At 43.7% G+C, this 22,780-nt stretch overlaps 1 protein-coding gene across 1 annotated transcript in view; it reads right to left on the bottom strand.

Annotated features, from left to right (window-relative positions):
- Positions 1–4,242: 4,242 nt before the first annotated feature.
- The window catches only part of LOC115313440 (glutathione hydrolase-like YwrD proenzyme), a 67,864-nt gene continuing 49,326 nt past the window's right edge, over positions 4,243–22,780 (bottom strand). Inside the window, exons 2-9 of the mRNA XM_040206659.1 lie at positions 17,675–17,785; positions 13,956–14,159; positions 13,332–13,584; positions 10,885–11,050; positions 9,817–9,979; positions 6,457–6,627; positions 4,959–5,053; positions 4,243–4,480 (exon numbers count right to left, since the gene is read on the bottom strand). Of these exons, the coding sequence (XP_040062593.1) occupies positions 4,243–4,480; positions 4,959–5,053; positions 6,457–6,627; positions 9,817–9,979; positions 10,885–11,050; positions 13,332–13,584; positions 13,956–14,159; positions 17,675–17,785 (1,401 nt within the window). The remainder of the gene's footprint in view (positions 4,481–4,958; positions 5,054–6,456; positions 6,628–9,816; positions 9,980–10,884; positions 11,051–13,331; positions 13,585–13,955; positions 14,160–17,674; positions 17,786–22,780) is intronic.

The raw sequence follows: 22,780 nt of genomic DNA on the forward strand, positions 1-22,780 counted from the left end.
GCAGAGTATATAAAAAAAATGCGATCACCAAAAAAGTTACAGTTATGGAACGATACAGTTTTCTGAAGCCAAGATACTACTCGCGAGATAAGGAAAATTCACTGAAGATTGTCTCAAAAGTCAGAAAACGAAAGAAATTGAATTTTCGCTGTTTTATTACTTAAAATCGCCGCAATCTAATGCAAACGGCAGAGGTGTCGACCATCAGCTGATCGCCGAGATCATGTACTGCCACTATTCAACGCGCTGATCAGATTGAAGGATACGCGCTGCAAGTGTAGATAAACAAGGTGGTAAATAACAATACGTTACATCTATGCGAAAATTAGTAAGTACATACGAATAAGCTCGTTGACAGAAGAACCAACGGGAATAAAGACGTGAGCCCCACAGCTCCGTACGCTTCTCGGTTAGGGCTAACACGCCCTGAAAGTGGAGAGCCAACTTGAAAACAGGGGTCGATCAACACTTCACGCGACAATATTTTGCATCCTTGTCACAATCGAAAGTCATTTTGTCGAAACTTTCACGCTGATGTAGCCTAAAACACTTTGCACAACCAATTTCGTCCACCGCGTCGACCGTGACAAACCAGCCGCCATGTTTTCAATCAAGGATTAAGAAACAACCAGAAGCAAAGCGCCCAATGTTGGGCGCTTAAGTTAAGCGTAGTTTAGTGCTAGGTTTAGCGATAAGCGAGTTTGGTGCAACCGAACGAAACCGAAACTAAGCTTAAGTTCCCGGCTAAGCTCCGCTTTGCGCTAAGCGACGTTGGTGCAACCGGCCCTTAGAGTGCTAAAATAAACGCAAATAGGTCCTAAACCTGCGTGGCATTTACTTGAGTAAAAAATTTTTGGGCTCGTAAAATTCAAGCAAACCGATGCCGTACAGCGTAAGCCGCGGAAATTCACCCCGTTCGCGATTAATAAACGCCTCTGTGCCATCGACGTAGCGGGACTTTGTTGGGATTATTGCGAACAACATCAACTGCAACAGTCCTTTATGGTTTTCTGGATTCTTGAAAATCAATAGTCCCAGTGATGAAACGCAATGTCCAGGTCTCATTTGTTTTACCTCTTTGAGAAATTGAGAGATAATTATAAAGCTAGCGGAGACCGCAAACATAGAAAAAGGCCAGATTGAATGCTGCAGCCTGCAGCTCATATTGTCCGTGAACGTACAGCCATTGAAGTATCAAAGGAGCCATTGTCAACGCCGTTCTTCATTCTTCTTTTAATTGGGCAAGTCAGTACATTAAAAATGGGACTAAACATGAGTAGTCCTGGCGCTAGCAAGACTTGTTTATTGCACACTACATGGTTCCTGACCTTAATGCCGCCATTGAAGCTTTTGCAAGCTACCACTGGGCACGTTTCGCCAGCTGGACACCATTTACGGGCCCAATTGTGGTCATTTATTTTAAGCTACCGGCCGCAAACGACGTATTTTATGGGCTGAGGAACACGCGTGATCAAATTTGGAAGTCAACAATGGCGGCTCGAAGAGCGCGCCGACTGGCGGCGACTTGGGTTACCCATGCACCCAAGTGCGTCTATACTCTCGAAACGCATCACAGTCTGCCCGAGCTTTTCGGCTGGCGACCGTTGAGTGACGCGATGAGAGCGAGAGGCTGTCATTCCGTTGTTCGCGTTTCATTCAAACGAAACTGTACAATTTCATCGATATATTTTTTTTTTATTCTGGAGAGTGGGGAAACAAAAGCACAGGACAACACGAATCTCCAAACACAGCTGAAGTCTCTCTCACAATTGTTAGTTCGCAATCAACTCGCCTGCAACGTTCCATTAACTTCAAGTTAATTTCTGATGTATTATGGACACAGAAGTTTCTTGTTAGAATACAAGGAGTGATGACATTGGTACAAGTCATATATCACGGAAGCGTACATACGGTGGATTTCCCAGAACAAGCGGGGCATATGTTGACAGTATTGGTTGTGGATTTATTGCTCATTCATATCTCCATTCTAATTAAAACGGTAAAAAATTATTGTCTTTTGCAAGTGATCAATTTTTCCGGATAATGTTGGTGGGATAGAATCCAACCCGCTCAATATCTGCCGCAGAAAAATTCTTCAGCATAAGCTCTTTTTTTTTGCGTATTATAATTTTAATATAAAGGTCCTTGTTAAGCACCCTTTTCTATCGAAATAAAACAAACTGAATATGATAAAATAAAAGACATGGCTCGAAACACATAGGGACGGACACACAGAGACAGGACAATTCTTGCAATCAGTCACCCCTTTTATGATGCTTCCTCAATGGGTCAGCCTTTCTCTAACCCAAACCTTAAAAAAAAGAAGAAAACTAGCGATGTCAGTAAAGATAACGCCGTTACAAAAAGAGAAAAATAAAAAGAAACAAGATACTAAAATTAAAATTAAAATAAAATTTTCTTTTAAGGATTTTTTTTTTTTTTTTTGAGGGTTGGGTTAGAGAAGGGCTGACCCGTTGAGGAGGCATCATAAACGTCGGTTACTGAATAAAAAAACTGTCCTGTCTCTGTGTGTCCGTCCCTATGTATTTTATTCTTTTGTGTTTCATGTCATTCGTGCCAACCTGCTCCGTGTTCATGTTCAAAAGGCATGGAGATGCCATTTTAAATCCATTTTCCTAGGTGTTGGTATAATACTTCCAGGAGCCCTCCGTTAAGAAAACTCACAACTGGAATAAAATGACTAGATAGGCCATCGAAGGCTTTTCATATCAGAATATTTGAGACTGCAGACCAGTTTTTCATTTGGTGTCATATACGTAACCATACATTTGCAGCTAGTTTGATATCAAAAATATTTTGCATGACTGTCTTCACTCGCTGTTATTCAACATGCAAAGCCTAGAAGACTGAGTTTTTATTTAAACTCCCAAATATATTTTAAGATAAAAACATTGTTCAGTTCAAAGGTGTACTATGCTGCATAAATTTCAGTAGAACTACATGTGGGTCTAACAAGAAATAAGAGGGTGGTTAGAAATAAGAGTCCGCGCCTTGGCCACTCGTCCGCGATGTGTTGCTTTTGGCAGCTGGAGGTACGTCCACGGGCTCGTGCCGCATGACGATGGCGGGTACGCAAGAAGTGGATACCCATGGCTCGGGTATAAGTGAAGCACGTGACATGATGTCACGGGACCTACAGACCAACTCAGTTTCCTTGCGAAAGTTACCGGAAATTTTGACGTCACATGACCTATACACTAATTCGTTTTCCCCGCTAAAGTTGATGGAAACATTGATGTCATGTGACCCGACGTCACGTCACATATACATTAATTCAGTTTCCCCGCTAAATTTGGCGGAAAGCTGGATGTCAGGTGACCCGCGAAATATATCAGTGAACTAAATTTCTGTATAGTTTCACGTAACGTCGGGTCACGTGACGCCAAATTTACGTCCCGATTGAGCGGGAAACGGAATTAGAATATTCACCAAAGCCAAAATTTCTGATTCACTGCGATGCGGACACGTTCATCATTCATAAAAAAGAGCTGCGGCGCACCTTCAGAACGTGTTCCACAGACCAGGAGACAAAGATGGTTGCAAACAGAAAGCGATTATTCAAAAGGTCTACAGATTCATTCGTTTTTACCCCGACCTGGCCGCGCTAGATGCACAGCAAACTTTGAGGGACGGTTTGAAATACCGTCGCTCGGAAGATACCCACTTAAATACCCGGTGCAAAAGTTTTCGAGCATTTACCAAAGTCACCAGCGTCAACGGGTCTTCGTCAGCCTCATTTTGCTGCATCAAGACAAGCTGCGAAGACGGTAACCTACGGACCTGACCGGTGATAGGAGCTGTTAAACCTCATCTTCATCGTCACCAACCGCCATCACCAATAACACAAAAATCCCGTCAGTGACACAAGTGTAATCACGTCACGGCGCCTATAATATAAGGGGTACTCGCAGACACGCGTGGCGAAATCCACCAAAATCCACCATCAAACTCTCTCACCTAGCCGTGAACATTAAACCTCTTTTTAGAGCCCAAATATGGACTACCACCTGTCCGTCCCCCAGCCAGACCAACACGTTTAATGGTAAACTTGCATGCAGCAAAAAAAAGCAGGCGGTTTCAGCGGGGCAATGACCAAGTCATGCCGATGCATCACTGAAACACGCAACATTGTTTTATTTCCCTTTGAGCAAAACTTCCCGCCAAAGTTGTGACGAATTTTTATACTGATGATTGCATTAGTGTTGATTGATTCTTTTCGAGCTAGTACGTCATAGCTTTGCCGTCGCACCGGTAGTCAGTTCCAGTCCACAGAACGTCACAGTTGTCCACCCGGCCTTGGGAGGCACCGATATCCCACCAGTTTCCCTTAGCAATCACGTGCACTTGGCCCGTGTTTGATCTTCCAAGACGCTTGAGAGTTTCTCCGATGGTGTGACCCTTCTCTGTCAGACTCTCGATTGCTGCTGTACTCATCTCCTCTTCAATCAAAATTGGGTCACTGCATGGCAACACACTGAATTATCTTTCTTAAACAAAATTTAGTCAGGAGGCCAGCTGGTATATACCATAGGGTCGTTACGAAAACCCAAGTCCGAACGAAGATGAAATCTTCTTTGTTTACGCTACGCTCGAACATGCTTGTCTTTAATCTTTCGTTCGAACTCTATATGAATTGCGACCATTCGGCGCCGGAAAATGCTGCGTAAGATAATAAAGGAAGCGTACTTTTTCCCTCTTTCCACACTTCTTTTTGTTTTGCCTTTCCTATTGTGAACACATAGCCGTACCCCTGCTTCAGAGTTCAAACTTAGATGTTACAATGAAACAAATGCATCGTTTGCGATATCACGGTTCCTGTAATAGGGTTCTGTCTCTCTCTACCCCTCTTTCTCTCTCTCTATATCTCTTTTTTTTCGTCTCTCTCTTTCTTAAAAACTATAAGCATAAATAAGCAACTGTATAATGCCTAAACTCACTCTGGATGTGTGCTGCGGGTTCCACCAATCTTTATTCGCGGCACGTCAACAGCTTCCTGGGGATTTAGACCAAGATCGATCATAGCCAACAGCACCTGATGAAATCAAAAGGCCCGTATTAAGTAATATCGTTAATAACACAAATAAGGTGATTAGACTGTTGACCGACTTACAGATAGCAGCGGCGGTCATCTTTGTTACAACAAAAATATTTTGCTTTTATTTAGTAGTTAGTATAAAGTAAAGTTGAATATTTTTTGTTATTCATGCAGGAATAATGTGAAACAAAAAACTATGAGTCCAAAACAAGAATGCACGAAGCGCTTGTTTTCCAAAATGAAGCAATGCACTTGGACCCATGTGCGGTTCAAATACAAATTTGTTTATACGTGGCATGTTTCCACCTTATTTTCGAAGAATCCTCGACTGGTATGAATATGTGTAATAATGAATATCTGTTCGGTGCTCTAGGCGTCTCCAGCTATCTATTCTTCAAACCTTGTTGCAGCCACCAGATTCTTCTCTATATTAAGGAGTCAAAATTGAGGCATATATTACTTTCGTCACTTCGTGGAAACTTTTCACATGATGCTGAAAAATATAATGCACCTGTAAGCGAGCGCCATTCTGTGCTGGCTTTTTTATTTTATTTTGCCAAGCGTATTTCAAGCAAGCTCCATTGTGTTTTGCCTTTTTTTTTTATTTCGCTGGGCGGAAGGCTGAGTTCTCGGAAGATTGTGATTTATTCGAACTCCTCGGCGGCCAGGAATCTCGCACGTGGATGCCCGTGCCATGAAGGCGCGACTGGCTGGCGTCGGGCAGGATGCGGATCGGGTTACAGCCTTGGGCGAGACCAAGCTGCTCAAGAAAACTATGCGGCAGTGTAACAGCGGGACTCAAAGCGAGAGTGTGTGTGCGATGGTGGTACACGACCACCGATAGTGTCCGTCTTGTAAACTAAAATTGTATCGAGAATATTAAATCCAGTGTTTCTCTAATTCCAAAAACCCATTTGTCAAGACCTCATTTATTATCAAGAAAGCTTTTTTTATTCGAAGCACCATACGATTACACACCGAATCCCAAAGATACGAGACTGAGTTGAGTTGTGTTTGGTTTGTTGTCACTTCGGCAAAGTTGCAAACATCCGGCAACCAGGGAAACATTAGATTAAATGTGACCAAAATTCTGAGTTTTTCTTTGTTTTTTTACGTGCCAAATTAACGAGGACATTTTGCAGTAGAGGACTGATGAAGCATTTTGACCACCTGGGGATTGTTTGACGGGCAGCCCAAAAGTCGGTTACATGGCGCCTTCTACGCAATGAGCCTCCGTCAGACTGAGGCCACCACGACCAGGATTTCAACCCGCCATCTGAAAATCCGTTGGACGGCGCTTTGCTTGGATTCACTGAGCCGGCAGTGAAGCGGTGAAGGCAGTGCCGCCGAGAGCAGAGAAAAAGTACCAAATAAATAATAGCAGAAATAGGTTTAGTCACCTGAAGAATTGTTTGGGCCTGAGCTCCTGCCGCGCGCGAACCCATCACGGCCAACAGTTTTCCGGATGCTGTGTCAGTCATGACGACAGGCATTAACGTGTGGTATGGTTTTTTATACGGCCCTGCACAATTTGGATGGCCTGGATTCATGTTGAATCCCTCCGCTCTGGCCTGAAACAAATTTTTCTTCCATACACGCAAGCTGGCACATTCTGAACTGAAATAGAATTGACTTGTGATACTTGAACAAAATCAAAATTATGAATAAAGGCTGTTATAGTATAGCATACTACGGAAGCAAATTTTTTGCAAAAAAATAAAAATAGGTAAAAATGTCAAAACTTTTATTGACAGTCTCGAAAACAACGGCGAAAGCTTTCCTTCCAAATCCCATTTCATTTCATGTACCCTACTATCCCTCCACATATACTGCATACATAACACGGAAACCCCGCACTACTTCTGTTTCGCGACAATCCAGACTATTCTGGACTGTCGCAAAATTTAAAAGATAATAGCAAAAAAAATATTTTTTTAAACAGCTTAAATGGGGCAAACATGTCACAAAAAATTGTAAGGGTGCAGGCGAGCTGGTGGAAGTTAACCATAGTTTTGTTTAAGCCGAGACTGGGGTATTTCGGAAAAGGGACGAGAAGAAAAGAGGCCACAAGGAGGCGACGTCTCAAATTGAGACGTCGCCTCCTTGTGGCCTCTTTTCTTCTCGTCCCTTTTCCGAAATACCCCAGTCTCGGGTTAAACAAAACTATGTCACAAAACACTTTTTCCGCGAAAAAAAAATATTTGCAGCAATATTTATTGCGCGAGACTGATTTTAGTTTGCGGCTATTTCGTCCGTTTTAAATCGCGCGCCACAAAGTTGGCATTATACGTCACGGAGTGGCTGCTATACGTCACGGGGTGACGTGCGATAACAACTCTTTTCATTGGCTAGATATTGATTGACACCTTAGATCTTGGTTGTTAAACCTTAGTGATATGTTGCAATTTCCTTTTGAGCGGCATATTTTTACGTTTAAAATATAACCCATGTAGTGAGAGTTATAATTCTTTACAAAAGGTTTATAAAACGGGCACTTTTGTTTGAATTCATACCATAACAAACAAAAGCTTCGCCATTCTTTCATGGCCGCCAAAGTTTCTGCTCCTGCTTTTTCGCCTACCTCAACCACTCGTTTCGACGAAGTGATCAGTGTTTCGTGCTGACCCAGGTGCTTGAGCGAGACTTCTTGAAGTGAAATAGTGTGTGTTTAGGAGCTGTCGCAGGTGTTAGTGATAGGAAGCGACGCGGGGTTTTGGCTTTCATAGTGCGGTTTGCTACTTTCGTTTTCCTCTTTGCTTTCTTAGTGTGCTTTTCTTTTTTTTTTTTTTTGCTTGCGCGTGGAAATGCTGTTTTTTTTTAGAGGTCAGCTCGTGTAAAGCGGCGCCGTTGCTCTTTAAAGTGCTGCCATATGAGTGATCGCGGGAGCGAGTCTTCTAGCAGCCATGTCGCCCCGAAAGATGACAAGCTGACTGCTATTTTGCTGGAGGCAATCGGGCGTTCGGGTAGCGACGAACGTGTCCAGATATGTTCTGGTCATTTCGCTATGGAGGCTTTCGAGATTCGCACAGGGTGCACCGAACGTCCGTGACTGAGACACAGCTGTTACATAAAAAACCCTGGCACAGCCAGGTTAATACGTAACAGCAACAGAAGTCTTCGGACGTCCGAATTCTGCGTCAGCGGACAGATTTGTCTTCTCGGCATCCAAATCATCTTACGTAAAGTTGTTTGAATGGAATGTGTAGTGTACTGGTCCCTTCCTACCTGTAAAGTGTCAACCTCCCACAACGAGTTGTATTCTTTGTAGCCTGCGACGTCGAATTTATTTTGTTTCCTAGGGAGTTACGGTGCAAAATGAAATTTCCGTCTTTCATTCCTATTCCACCTTTTCTTGGTATAACAAGTTTCTTCTAAAGTTACGGTAGTGGCCTTGTACCTGTGTGCCCAAAATGAGCACCTCGCACAGTCAGGGTATTACAAAAAAAGCTGACCCCCAAGAAAAAGAGAAATTCCTGTTGAGATTTTATGCGATTTTATTTTAGTTGATAACTAAATATTTAAACCACGTGTCTCAAATAAACTCGCCACACTCTTTCCTGGAGCAAAGTTCTCACTGGCATAATCAATATAATCGTCGAAGCAGTCTTAGTTTCCGAATGATAGCCAAGAAACAAGAATCAGCTGATTGCTTTCATTGAGTGAAACCTCCGATTTTATTTTTGTCAATAAAACAAGTTTCACACCAGCTACATGTCTTTTAGCTCTATCGCCCTCATCCGGTAAGCGATCTGGAGCACGACTGGGTTTAGGATACCACCTATGAAGTCGGCGCGATCCGTGATGCAGCGGCTACTAGCCCTGGAGGCTACCTCCGGAATTTCTAGGCAGCAGGCGCACTCGCGGGCCGTCGGAATTAGCTGGTAGTGTCCGCAGCGGCACCTGGTTGCATGCAATGTCGCAAGAGCCAATACCAACGTAAACTAACTTTTTTCTTTCAGTCTCGACAAATCGATGCAGATTGGTAACACCCAAGCCATTCAGTGGCCAATTCGTCGAAGCATGCGGCGTCTCGCACGTTAGGGTAGCAGCGACGCACTCTTTTGTTTGGCCTAACAAAGAACAGTTGGAGTTCAATTGCCAGCGGGTTTTGTCTAACCGTGCCGAAGGCTCGGGAGCCTTAAGGGCTGTCCAAACAGGACACTACAAAACGCTCGACTCCGACAAATCGTGAAAATTGAAGCGGACGCGCCCGCTTCAAGCCCGCTTCAATTTTCACGATTTGTCGGAGTCGTGCGTTTTGTAGTGTCCTGTTTGGACAGCCCTTTCAGCGGTGCGCCGTCTTCGTTTAGTGTTGTTATTGGCAGCCGTTCTCCGCGGCGTATCTTCGATAAGAAGCACCGGAAGTCGAGACGCTGCCTTCGTCGTTCAACTCCGCAGCCAAGTCAATCCAATAGCAAAACGAAGCGGGGGGGGGGGGGGGGGGGGGGGGGGGGTCGTACTTCTTCGCGCGGTTTGAAAAAGCGGGAGTTTCAAATTTGGAGAGATTGTGACTCCGACTAAATTACGTCCTGTGGTTTAAAAATTGCTAAAAAAATGTCTTTGAGGAAGATTTGTTTTGTTACATGTTTGTCCCAATTAGCCTGTTTAAAGAAACATTTTTTTATTTGCAGTTACATTTTGATTTAATATTGAATTTTCATGATTTCAAAATATAAAAATTGACAAACTTTCGGTGTATATTTGGTCAAGCTGAACAGGAATAGAATTACCCTAGACAGTTTAGCAATTGAATGACTCACCTGAACTGCGAATCCGTGCTTCCTGACGATCGTGCTACCGCAAGGGGTTCCAAGGCTACTGATGAAGCAGCACGCGTTCCCCTGAGCGTCGGCTGTTGCCATGGTAACAGTGCCTCTCTGCCTGAGAGTTGGAAGTCCTTCCGGTGCACACGACACCATAGCCCTGTCATCGTACAATTTTACGTTTTTTTGTGTGTCAAAGAATCTCATCGTTTATTCATAAGAAGCAGGTCATGGCTCAATAAAACTCTATAACATAACATTTCCAAAGTTAATAAAAAATCGAGCTGTAATATGCGCTATGCTGCCGGATAATATGCACTGTATTTGATCAATGTTGAATTTGGTACATTGGTGGTTCCCATGTACACATAACGAATAGCAACTTCCTGGCTCGCTAAGGTACATCGAGGATATTTGGAATTTTATAAAAATAATATCCATTCTCAGCACACTGCCAAGAAGGGTACTGAATTGCCGTCCAACTTCTGATGAGAAAAAACGCGTGTTTGAAGCATTAGCACTGCAGTATACGGCGGGCAAGTTCGTTTGCTCGTTGAGCACCGCGCGTGTTTGCTACCGCAAAGTCTGTCCACGTGCCTTTGTTTCTCCCTGACCTCTACCTATGACAAGGCGCGCTTTCTTGCCTCGTCATTGTGCGTTCCGTACGCTTTATCTATGTCGCCCTTTGATTGGCAGACCCCTCCTGGCGTTTCGATGCGCCAAAGACAGGTTCTGGAACACTTGTTTGCCGTATTAAATAAACGTCATATTTACAATGCTATCCCACTTTACTCTGCGGGGCGTCCTCGTTAGAGACAGCGGAGACGAATTCCGTAAACTAATGTCAGTTTAAGTTTATGTGCCTGCATGCTTAACCATAAAACGGAGTACACCGAACTCAAAGAGAGAGCTAACTTGTTTCTTGAACAGCTAGTGATCAATTAGCGTTCATTCAATCCTTCTGACTGTTCCCAGGAAACGTGAAGTACTCACAGCGCCAAATTAAGAAAACGCAGCTTGCTGGAACTTTTTAATTAAACTTATTCGATCGCTTAGCGTACTCACTTGTTCACGTCAATATCACATCTCTTCTTTCTGCCATACTCCTTGTTGATCATTTTATCAGTAGAGGCAAAACCGGGGTCCGAAATGACGGAAAGGCCATCTACGAAAGCGAGCCTCAAAGCTTCAATCAAGAGGTGGTAATACTGTCCAGGATCTGACTTGAAGTCTGAACAAAATATACCACAGTTCAACGCATTCGAATGTCGCGCTCAACAGCTACACGTGGTATTGTTTATATGACCGACACTGGTGAGAGGGAGAGCGCGAGACCGGTTAAAACGTTTCAAAGCTGAGAAAGACAGAAAGACCAGGTAAATGGGAATTCTAAAATAAGGAGTTGTTTGGACAGCGTCACATGCACCTAAGTGCAGCCCTTCTATATCCTTTACGTTTTTCAAATGTAGTTGATGACACCTTAAAGCAAAACAAAAAAAAAACAAAAAAAAAACGAAGGCATGGCGAGCCTCGATTATCAAATCATTGCTCAAAGAGGCGACGAGCTTGCGACATTAGTCTCAGAACGCCAAAAAACGAAATGCAAAGGAAGAAGCGAGGAGATATGCCACGGCCTGCCTTTATTAAGCTCTCTGTTCCGAGATCATATTAGGAACTCTACACGCAGGCACGTCAGGATCTTGTTTCGGGTGGGGGGGGGGGGGGGGGGGCGCTCATGACAGAATGCTGTACTAGGGGGAGGGGGAGAGGAGGTCCAAGCAAAATGGAAGATTTCGAGGGGGGGGGGGGCGGGCCCCATGAGCCCCCCCCCCCTCCCCCCCTGGCTACGTGCCTGCCTACACGTATATGCCCCCGCCCCCGCTATGCACTCCAAGTAACAACCATTTGTTTTCTTCATTCAGGTCAACCAATGCGGAGTTCAAGTACGTGTGCTTCTTGCACAGGGGTTGTGATGATGATAGAACGCCGATCTCTTATTTGCTGATTGAACAAAATAGTGTTTATACCTCAAAGTATCTAGCATTGAGGTCTACCCACTATTCTTCTAATCAAAGCCAATCAGGACTCGGCATCGTTCTGACGTCATTACAACTCACCCGCAAGGAGCAGAAGTTTTGCCCTCCTCATAGGTGACAGTGGAGAAGCACAGTCACATTGACAAGATACTACCCTCCCCCATCTTTTGTCACAAAGACTGCACAAATTCATTGGAGTGTGATAACGATAGTCCTTCTCATTGGAAAAACCGACTAAAGGACGATCAATGTGTACCGGTTGCTGTGCTTGCCACCTAGATTGATAAAAAAACCTAATTTAGGCTAGGTGGCGCAAGCTACCACCCATTATAAAGAGTACGACCCTTAGCGTCCATCCACCATACTATTGACACTCAGAGATCAAGAAACCCAGCGAGTGTCTTACTATATGTTAAGGCTTCTTACTTCCTGATTCGTTCTTCAGCGTTCCTATCGGCAGATGCCGCAATTTTATTGGTTCCTGAACGATGATAAGATGCTCAAAGCTCGGCATGGTCTCCTTTTCTCGAGGTGTCGCTCACTAGATGGTACTTGAATGCGAGTGTTTCAATGAACATCGGTCTTGCACGCGTCCTGTGATCCACTACTGCTTGCTACAAACGAATATTATTTTGAGTTCATTATTGGACAGCACATTGGCACTGCTAAGTGTATGAAACTTGGACGCTATAAATCAAGTAGGAGAGATAGGTAAAGAGGACAGAGAAAACATAATGCTAAGATTGAATAGGGAAAACACACGTAAATAGGTAGAAATGTAGTGACACTAAAAGTTTTTCAAAATCGAGATGACTCCATTAATAGGCTGCAAGAATGACCTTTTTAAGATTACCTTGACTAACAAATCTTCACAATTCTAAACAAATATTTTTGCGAGGCAGCTGCTTTTATCTAATTTCAAGGAAAACCATATAAATTTACATTATATTGATAAGAATAAAGGCCGATATTATGCTCTAGTGGATGATGAAAGATTGTTCAACGATTACATTTTCTTTTAATTTTAAAGCACACTGCAATTTATTCATTTACATTTACTCATACTAACATAGTATGTATGCTAAATGAAATTACATCTACTAGAATATTCTGGATCTTGACATAGATCGCATTTTTACCCTTCTTAAAGACCGCTATCACCATGCAGCTCACTGTTGAATGTCGGCAATTAATATGACGTCACTGAATTAGGAAGAATGTAGGATTGTTTAATAATAAACAGCTATACTGTGTTTCTGTTATACGTAATAAATGAGATTTGAAATTCCAGAATCATGTAAGATGGCACAATATTATTTTGTCTTTACCTAATTATTTTGTCGTCTCTCTCTTTCTTCCAACAATTTAATGTTTCATGATATTTAAGGACTTTGCGTGCTCCCAATATATCTTGCCACTGGATGAAGACGTGGTATGTCCAAATACAAGATAATTAATTGTAATCAAAACGCATACATTGAACGTCGAATCCCTCCATTATGTTAAGTCCTTCCAGAAGTATGGCGCCTTGGCTTGGTAAGGGTGGTGTGTGAACTGTTCTGCCGCGGTACGTCGTTGAAATGGTTGGCACAATAACTGGCTCAGCGGAGTTCATATGCATCTGAAGGTCGTCCAAGGTCATGACGCCTCCCACCGCCGAGACAGCTTCAACAATGCTTTCGGCAATGTCACCAGAATAGAACGCTTCCGGCCCTTCATTTCCTATTCTCTGAAAAAGTCAGTTTTTTTTCCAGAGCAACAGACACATTTTTTTTTACAAATATATTTGCATGCCTGGAAAGTGCCTTAATTGAGAAAGCGGTTATAGCGGTTATAGTCAAACTTAATCATTACTAGTTGAGAAAACAAACAGGTTGTAGCCTCAGAATTGCTACCGACCTTTGCTAAAGGACCCTGATATGGCTGCAGCTATGAGTCATTCAACAGGCTAATTTTAAAATTATTTCAACTAGCATAGACTACCACTATATTTTTATCATCACTAGTGAAGAAGACAGATGAGTCATTTAAAATAGCAATTGTTTGTCAAAAGCTACACTTAGCAAAAAATAAAGAAAAATAGGCATCGGAGCCACCAACCTTAAGTAGTCTCGCTAGTGGAACGTTGCGGAAGACATCTCCTGGTTTGGGAGTTCTCCCGCCCTCCTTTAAGAACGCGCTTCCTTCGTGCATCTGTGCGAGCCTCCGCCTAGCCCCACCCCACCAGGCGGCACTCGACCACCCCACTGGAAATCCCTCTTCGGCGTATCGGATTGCAGGTTCCATCAGTTCCGCCATTGTTAACTACAAGAAAAAAAAACATGATTGCCCTAAGGCTGAGCGATAACATTTAGCGCTCTCTGAAACATTCTATTTCAATAAAACATCAGGACGTTAAGCGTACTACATCCTTGGATAAACAGCGGGTGCCACAACCTTCCAGATGCCTGAATCAGTTGTGTCAGTGACACGTCCGAGGTCTGCACGTACACTCGGCATGAAACCTGTCTAAAGCGCGGGAGCGGTGCGCTCCGGACCGCGCGTGCGACATCTGCCGACGGACGCTGGGCCCGAGACAGTCCATTTGAGCCTCTGAGCATGCGACGCCATTGTGCTGCGCTTAGCAAATAAATCCTTTTTTTTTTTTTTGGGGGGGGGGGGGGGCGTTGTGAGTATGTTTGTTCAGCCTGAACTTTGTCTGCCTTAACATGTGACTTTACTGTTAGCTGTAGATGAGCAATTGAGCCCGGGGTCTTTAACATGCTCCACGCAGTAGCGATACACGACCGCACGCCGGTACGATGCACATCCAGATCGAAACGGGCAGGGGTGGGGAATGAACCCAGGATCCCTGGGTTCTGCAGCGCGAGCTTTCGCTCCACGTGCTCCGAGCTGGTGTGCGCTAGCTCACTCGGGCAACGATCACCCTGGGCGGATATCAACGTTGTGCTGACCCTTCTCCAGGCTCCACCGGCCACCAGAGGAGCGCTCGGCGCCTGTAGGCTGAGAAATCAAGGCGCTCGGTGCGTCGGCACACGGGCCGCCAGCTCCGCGTTATCGGGCGTTCTTCTGAGCGGAATCTAGCCGCTGAACTCGCGCGCTTGCTTTCGTTCTCGCGCTGAACCACTCATGGTATGCGCGGGAAGCTACGCATATTCTTGTCTGCGGCTAATGCGTCCTCACCGCTACGATTACAAGTGCTTGCTATCTCTGCACTTTCGAGATATCACTTTCACAACGATAACACAACCGCGGTTCGTGATTCCGCGGTTATGAACGTGGGTCAAAAGGTAAAATTATTCCGTCCCTCAAAGCTTCCCACTGCTTGTGCAAGAAGCAGCAAACTCGTAATGAATGCCACCAATTTAAGTATTTGATGGCTGAACGATGCTTCCAATCTGTAGCATGTAACAAGACGCATGGGTCTTTATGCAAATATTTTAATGCAGTTGGCTTCCATTGAGTGCAATAATTAAGAAAGCCCGATGAACAACTAAAACAAACAATGTCGTGAGAAAATACTTTCAAGTGTTCATGCTGAAGCATGTGATGTGGCACGTAGACTCAGCAGCGGATAGAGCCGCCTTGAACCGCTTTCAGGCTTACCATCCTCGACGGAAGCAAGTGCGCTAGTTTATTGGCTAAACTCCTTTCAGAGGAACGCGCGATAATGCGGAGCCGGGGGCGCGTGGGTCGCCACATCGAGCGCCTTGATTTCGCAGCCTACAGGCGCCCAGCGCTCGTCCGGCTGTCGGCGGAGTCTGTAGAAGTGCGGATGGGCCAGCACATACTTTGCCATCTGCCCAGCGCTGCACAATGGCGGAGCATGCTCAGAGGCGCGCTATCTCGGGCCCAGCGTCCGCCGGCAGATGTCGCGCGCGCAGTTCGGAGCGCTCCGCTCCCGCACTCTAGATAGGCTTGATGCCGAGTGCAACCGGAACTCTTTGTGAAAGGCTACGGCACTAGATTTCATAGAAGCATAATAAAAGAGCCTATTGGGAGGACAAAGTATGTTCCCGGCTTTTAGAGCCATCTATAAAGGTAGGGCACTTCGAGTAGTTTGCTAAAGGGCCACTGAAAAGGAAAAAAATTGTTCTGTTGTTGCACAGTCTGGTTGGTACAAGCGTGTCAAAAAATACGTTTACGCGAAAAAAATGTTTAGAACATTATTAACGGCAAAATATTTATTTTAAATTCTTCGTCCAAAGTTCATGATGTCACGGAATGGTCATTCGCTCAGCGAAATGGTAATTCGCTCTTTCCACATCAACGTGATGGCCAAGCTGATCCACCTCTTTCACGTGCCCGAAATGCCGTGAGAGAATACAAGTGGAAAGGAGGTGACCACCGACTAAATCGCGTCTAGCGCCATTCGTATAATTTTTTCATCTCGCGAATTTCTCTTTTTCTTTTTAGGCTTGTCCCAACCAGTCTGTTCAAAAACATTTTTTTTCTTTTCAGTAGGCCTTTAGGGTTAGCTTCCGCTAGAACAATTTCAGCAATCTTCAGCCAACACCTGCGTTACTTAAATTATTGTAAAAATGAAGCGACATTTACATTGAACATATGCTGACACCAGACCTGGCCTAGACAAGTACGTAAACTGTAATAAAAAAAACACAGACAAAAAAAAAAAACTCCAATTCTGGTATTTACTGTGTAAGCACACTTAAAAAATATTGTCGTCAGGGCTGCTCACAGTCGTACCATTTTAAGAGTAAATAAATACAACATGATATATTACAAAGGCAGCTGTTACGGGACCGTCCCCCCGGTTTCGCTACGGCGGGAGCGTAAACGAATTCCAATTCCCCGTTCAATTTCGCGGGAAAAATTGATATCAGCTGACCTAAACATCAATTCAATTTCCAAAATAAATTTGGCGGGAAAATTGATGTCATGTGACCTGTGCACCAATTCAGCTTCCATGCTAAATTTAGTGGAAAAATGGACGTCACGGGATTTATCTACCAATTTAGTTTAGCCGCTAAATTTCGCGGAATAATTCTTACATCACGTCACCTATGCACCAATGCACTTACCCCGCTGCCGCTGTGTAAGCGCATCACGCCGTATGATCGTCCCCCAATATTTTTGGCAGCATTTACTTGGCTATAAAAGTCGCATACTGTGCCACTAAAAGGCTGGCAGGTGCGCCTCAACGTATTATATTTAAATTAGAAGGGAACATACACCGATTCGTCCATGATCCGGTCCGGTACAAGCATTATGACAGATCGAAGTTATTATGCGGTCTCATATTCATAAAAGGCTTACACTACAATTATAATCTGTTTGCACGCAAGATAATACCGAATAACCAGAGCAATACACGTATTTATATTTAATGTCACGTCATTTAACTTCGAATAAATTAGAAACTCCTTTATTATCAATTAAGACAGCGAGCACACTGGATTTCTGTAATCACCGTCTATATGAAAGGGAGACTTAGGGATCACAATTTGAATCTTGATTCTGGTATAACAAAGTCATAAATTTTGAACATTTTTACTTACATTTAAATATGTTTTACTGTGCTCTGGCGCTAAGCTCTGGTACGTATTTTTTTTTTCGTTTTTGCTAAATTTTGCATTAGGATCAAAACCACGAGGTTTTGCCGCAATATAAACAGAAAGAAGGTTTCTGTGTGATTTGATATGCACCTCGTTCATGATTTCATCACGAGATTCGGCTTAATGTATTGTTTCAAAAGTTGACATATACTTGAAAATTTCCACACCGACTATATGCAACTTTTCTTTCTGAAACTAAAATATCCGCATTCATCTTGCAATAATGTTAAAATCTCGGCTTACCTTGCCGCTTCCGAAAAAGTTGAGCGTTTCGAACCACGCTTTTACGACTCCAGGAACAGTCGCGAGAACACCCCTGCAGTCGTCCTTCACTGAGTCGCCGCTATGTCCAGACTGGAAACGTTGCAGCGTCAGCGCTTCCGGGCTTCTGCCGCTTCACGGTGAAAAAAGGCATAAGGATGTGATTTCTGGGCAGAAGCTATACTCACCTCAAGTAAATACGCAGCTGACGCTACGAACTGACGGTGGTGATCAGACAGCGTCAGAAGCGAACCGTCATGGCATCTGTTACGTTGATTCACGTGTTCCATCATCGTTGAACCGATCATTCCAAGAAAAAAAGCCTAGTGACTCTCACTTTTGACTCTGCTTGATTGTTCCGTTTACTTGTAGCGTCGGCTGCGTCTGCATTTAGCTTAAACGAAGTATAACGGAGTAGATTGCTCGACATCCTACGTTGTGACAGGCAAGATGCGATCATTTGTTTTAAAAGAGGGTTCCATGTCGGTGCGCAAGATTTTGTACCTCAGTATGAACTTTTGCATCGCTTATCATCGCGGCGAAAAAATGCTGAGTCACTGAGCTGTAGACGGATGCGCAGCGTCTGATATATCGCACAACAGAGCAACATCGCATGCTCAGAAGGCGTTCCTGAGCCCAGGAGACAAAGATGGCGGCCCGCAGAAGGTGAGTTTTGCAAAGGTCTTTAGGGCCGGTTGCACCAACGTCGCTTATCTTAACCCAAGGCGGCACTTTCCTAAGCCGGCTTAGCGCCCCAAACCGAGCTTAGGTAAGCACGGGTTTAAATTCCGGTTGCACCAACGTTAAGCCGGCTTTACAGACGCGCCCCTAGCTAAACGCTGGATTTGCGTAGGGAATGTAGGGACAAACACAGCAAACTAGGGAACGCTCAGAGGGACGAATATGATTGGCGAAGAGGAATCACGTGATGTAAACAAAAAACTGCTGCTGTAGGCGTCGTAGGCGTCTGCCTTTTGCTGTATTTCTTCGGTGAGTAACTAATTTAAGGTCTCCAAATTTAATAATTTTCTCGCTTAACTTTTAAAAACAGGAGTCAGAGCTTTAAATAAACATGTATGCTCTTTACATCTGTGATTGTGTGTTTAATATCGGTTGATAACAGAATATCTTGACAGTAACAGTAGTTTTCGTGCTTACATTTTGATCGGGGCCCCAAATCTCACTGAACGTGAGAAGGACGCTCCACTCGCTACATCGCTGAAGACAAAACATCGTCGAGAATGAGTAGGCAGGTAAGATGACTACTAAAATCAAGTAATGCCTGAGACCAATGAAGTTCAAAACAGTGACGAACTCGCCACGGCAGCTGCGAAAATGCCTAGAAATTGTCGAAAAGAAGTCGTCAAGAGATCGCCGCGAGGTCCTTGCAAAGATCGTACTCGTTTCTATCAGAAAGGTGACAGAACGGCACTGTACCGTCGTTGAACATCCGCTGAAGCCTCAAACAGACTTCAGTTTCACTGTCGAGTTCACAAAAAAACAACAAGTGAATTTTTTACTCGATGTGTCCCGCCGCAGGCACACATTACTTGTCAACTTTATAAATGCCCCAGTACGCCAATATCCTGAAAACGGCAACCACGGTGACCGGTTTGAGCAGCCTTGGGATCCTTAAACCAATAACTCAAACCCTAGTCGTTTAGTTAGGGTATAATCGAAGAATGCACTAGACAAATTACACAAGACTTTCCCTGTAACTTCTTTGTGACCTTGACTGCATTTATTGCAAATTGCAAAAGGTTGAGAGGCGGTAGCTAGGCTGTTGGCGTACACGAAACAAGCTAATACATTCACACTCGGGAAAATTTTGAGCTTTCTCGGTCACTGAAGCTCTTATATTATGAACTGTAAACTCTCCAATGTATGTCATCTCAAAAGGTGGCTTGAACTAGTCGGAATAAAGTTCTTGTTGTTGCTTATTCTTATGGCTTTATACATAAAGAATCGCCCTTTATTGAAAGCTTCATGCTGTGTTTTTTTATTTTAATATTTGTCTTTCTCACTGTTGTCTTTATTTGTGAATTACCAACTAACTCAAGTTACCATTTCATAAAAAACACATTTGTTGAATTATGCAAATATGTACATGTCTAGTGTATATGTAATTAAAGAGATTTGATTCTCCATAAAAATTACACACACTTATATAAACAATTATGTGAGCTTCCTTTGATGGTTTGTCTTATTGCACACTCTTGAAGTGAGTTATACGAACTACACAATTGAAATTCTACTTATCAGGCTACTTTCTAGATAACACTGACTAAATAACACTGACTACAATCTGAGGATGACAACCATCCCGTGTTAATTCTCAGCACTTCAGTGCCGTCTGGAGGCAAGTTGGGTCACCAGATGGAAAACTTTGTTGTAAAAGTACCATCTAAGACCAATGAGTGACTACAATCTGAGGATGACAACCATCCCGTGGTAATTCTCAGCACTTCAGTGCCGTCTGGAGGCAAGTTGGGTCACCAGATAGAAAACTTTGTTGTAAAAGTACCGTCTAAGACCAATGACTGACTACAATCGGAGCATGACAACCATCCCTTGGTAATTCTCAGCACTTCAGTGCCGTCTGGAGGCAAGTTGGGTCACCAGATAGAAAACTTTGTTGTAAAAGTACTCTCTAAGACCAATGACTGACTACAATCAAAGCATGACAACCATCCCGTGGTAATTTTCAGCACTTCAGTGCCGTCTGGAGGTAAGTTGGTCATCAGATAGAAACCTTTGTTGTAAAAGTACCGTCTAAGACCAATGACTGACTACAATCGGAGCATGACAATCATCCCGTGGTAATTCTCAGCACTTCAGTGCCGTCTGGAGGCAAGTTCGGTCATCAGATAGAAACCTTTGTTGTAAAAGTACCGTCTAAGACCAATGACTGACTACAATCGGAGCATGACAACCATCCCGTGGTAATTCTCAGCACTCCAGTGCCGTCTGGAGGTAAGTTGGGTCACTAGATAGAAAACTTTGTTGTAAAAGTACCGTCTCAGACCAATGACTGACTACATTCTGAGGATGACGACCATCCCGTGGTAATTCTCAGCACTTCAGTGCCATCTGGAGGCAAGTTGGGTCACCAGATAGAAAACTTTGTTGCAAAAGTACCGTCTAAGACCAATGAGTAACTACAATCTGAGGATGACAACCATCCCGTGGTAATTCTCAGCACTTCAGTGCCGTCTGGAGGCAAGTTGGGTCACCAGATAGAAAACTTTGTTGTAAACGTACCGTCTAAGACCAATGACTGACTACAATCGGAGCATGACAATCATCCCGTGGTAGTTCTCAGCACTTCAGTACCATCTGGAGACAAGTTGGGTCACCAGATAGAAAACTTTGTTGTAAAAGTACCGTCCAAGACCAATGATTGACTACAATCGGAGCATGACAATCATCCCGTGGTAGTTCTCAGCACTTCAGTGCCATCTGGAGACAAGTTGGGTCACCAGATAGAAAACTTTGTTGCAAAAGTACCGTCTAAGACCAATGAGTAACTACAATCTGAGGATGACAACCATCCCGTGGTAATTCTCAGCACTTCAGTGCCGTCTGGAGGCAAGTTGGGTCACCAGATAGAAAACTTTGTTGTAAACGTACCGTCTAAGACCAATGACTGACTACAATCGGAGCATGACAATCATCCCGTGGTAGTTCTCAGCACTTCAGTACCATCTGGAGACAAGTTGGGTCACCAGATAGAAAACTTTGTTGTAAAACTACCGTCCAAGACCAATGATTGACTACAATCGGAGCATGACAATCATCCCGTGGTAGTTCTCAGCACTTCAGTGCCATCTGGAGACAAGTTGGGTCACCAGATAGAAAACTTTGTTGTAAAAGTACCGTCTAAGACCAATCACTGACTAAAATCGGAGCATGACAATCATCCCGTGGTAGTTCTCAGCACTTCAGTGCCATCTGGAGGCAAGTTGGGTCACCAGATAGAAAACTTTGTTGTAAAAGTACCATCTAAGACCAATGATTGACTACAACCTGAGGATAACGACCATCCCGTGGTAGTTTTTATCACTTCAGTGCTGTCTGGGGGGACGTTGGGTCACCAGATGGAAATCTTTGTCTCAACAGCATTGTCAAAGACCAATGATTGACTATGATTTGGGGACGACGACGATCACGGGATAGTCCTCAGCATTTCAGTGCCCTCTGGAGGTCCCCCAATGCCCTGCGGATGTGTTTCAGCACCTTGCAAAATGAGGCTACAAGAATGGTTCAAGCATGTCCAGCCTCTAGAGGCACTTAACACGACTATACTGATCTTTTCTCTCACTGTGGCAGTTGCAACTATCTATAGAGAAGAGGTTACAGGTTCCGAAAATCACTGGTCTAAAACAAAAACCTGACTCATTGAAAGAGAACACCATTCAGAAATGGCAAAGCACAATCTAGCATCCATGCTCTCTGGTGGGAGCAGTAAATCTGTCAATAATAAACTGAAGAAAAAAGAGGAAAAATCTTAAATACAAGGGTGATTAAGAATGATTCATGCCTGTAGATTTTATTTAGATAAAATGTTTCAAAACCCAAGCCTGCCATGAATTATGACATGCGAAAAGCCTTGGCTGATTCGCAAATTATTTATCATCTTTTACTGACACTCGTCTATCCGGCAGAATGAGCTCACAAGCAGGCTCACTGTCGTCATCAGTCGTCGACATGCACGGGCATAAGCTCCGTTATGGCTGACACTTGTGGATCCTTCATATAACTTCTGTACCCATTCAAACACACTTCTTTTCAACAAAACATTTCCATGATATATATTGTGCACAAAGTTTTTGATAGATATTGGCACCAGACACCCCTTCAGACCACGGAAACAATGACTCCTCCACTTGTAGATAGACACATAGATATTTATTTCGGCAATTTGACGATCAAAAGTTTGAATAAGCAAGGCATGACTCTTGGGCTAGTGCCGAGCTATTAGCCAAGAGTAATTTAAGCAAAAATATCTATTGAAATGCGAACTGCAGCCAAAATACTAAAATACAGCACTCTGTCTGTCTGTCTGAAAAACTTTATTACAGGTATATG

The sequence above is a fragment of the Ixodes scapularis genome, unplaced genomic scaffold (genome assembly GCF_016920785.2).
Source record: "Ixodes scapularis isolate PalLabHiFi unplaced genomic scaffold, ASM1692078v2 PGA_scaffold1__304_contigs__length_218370807, whole genome shotgun sequence".
Taxonomy (NCBI): domain Eukaryota; kingdom Metazoa; phylum Arthropoda; class Arachnida; order Ixodida; family Ixodidae; genus Ixodes; species Ixodes scapularis.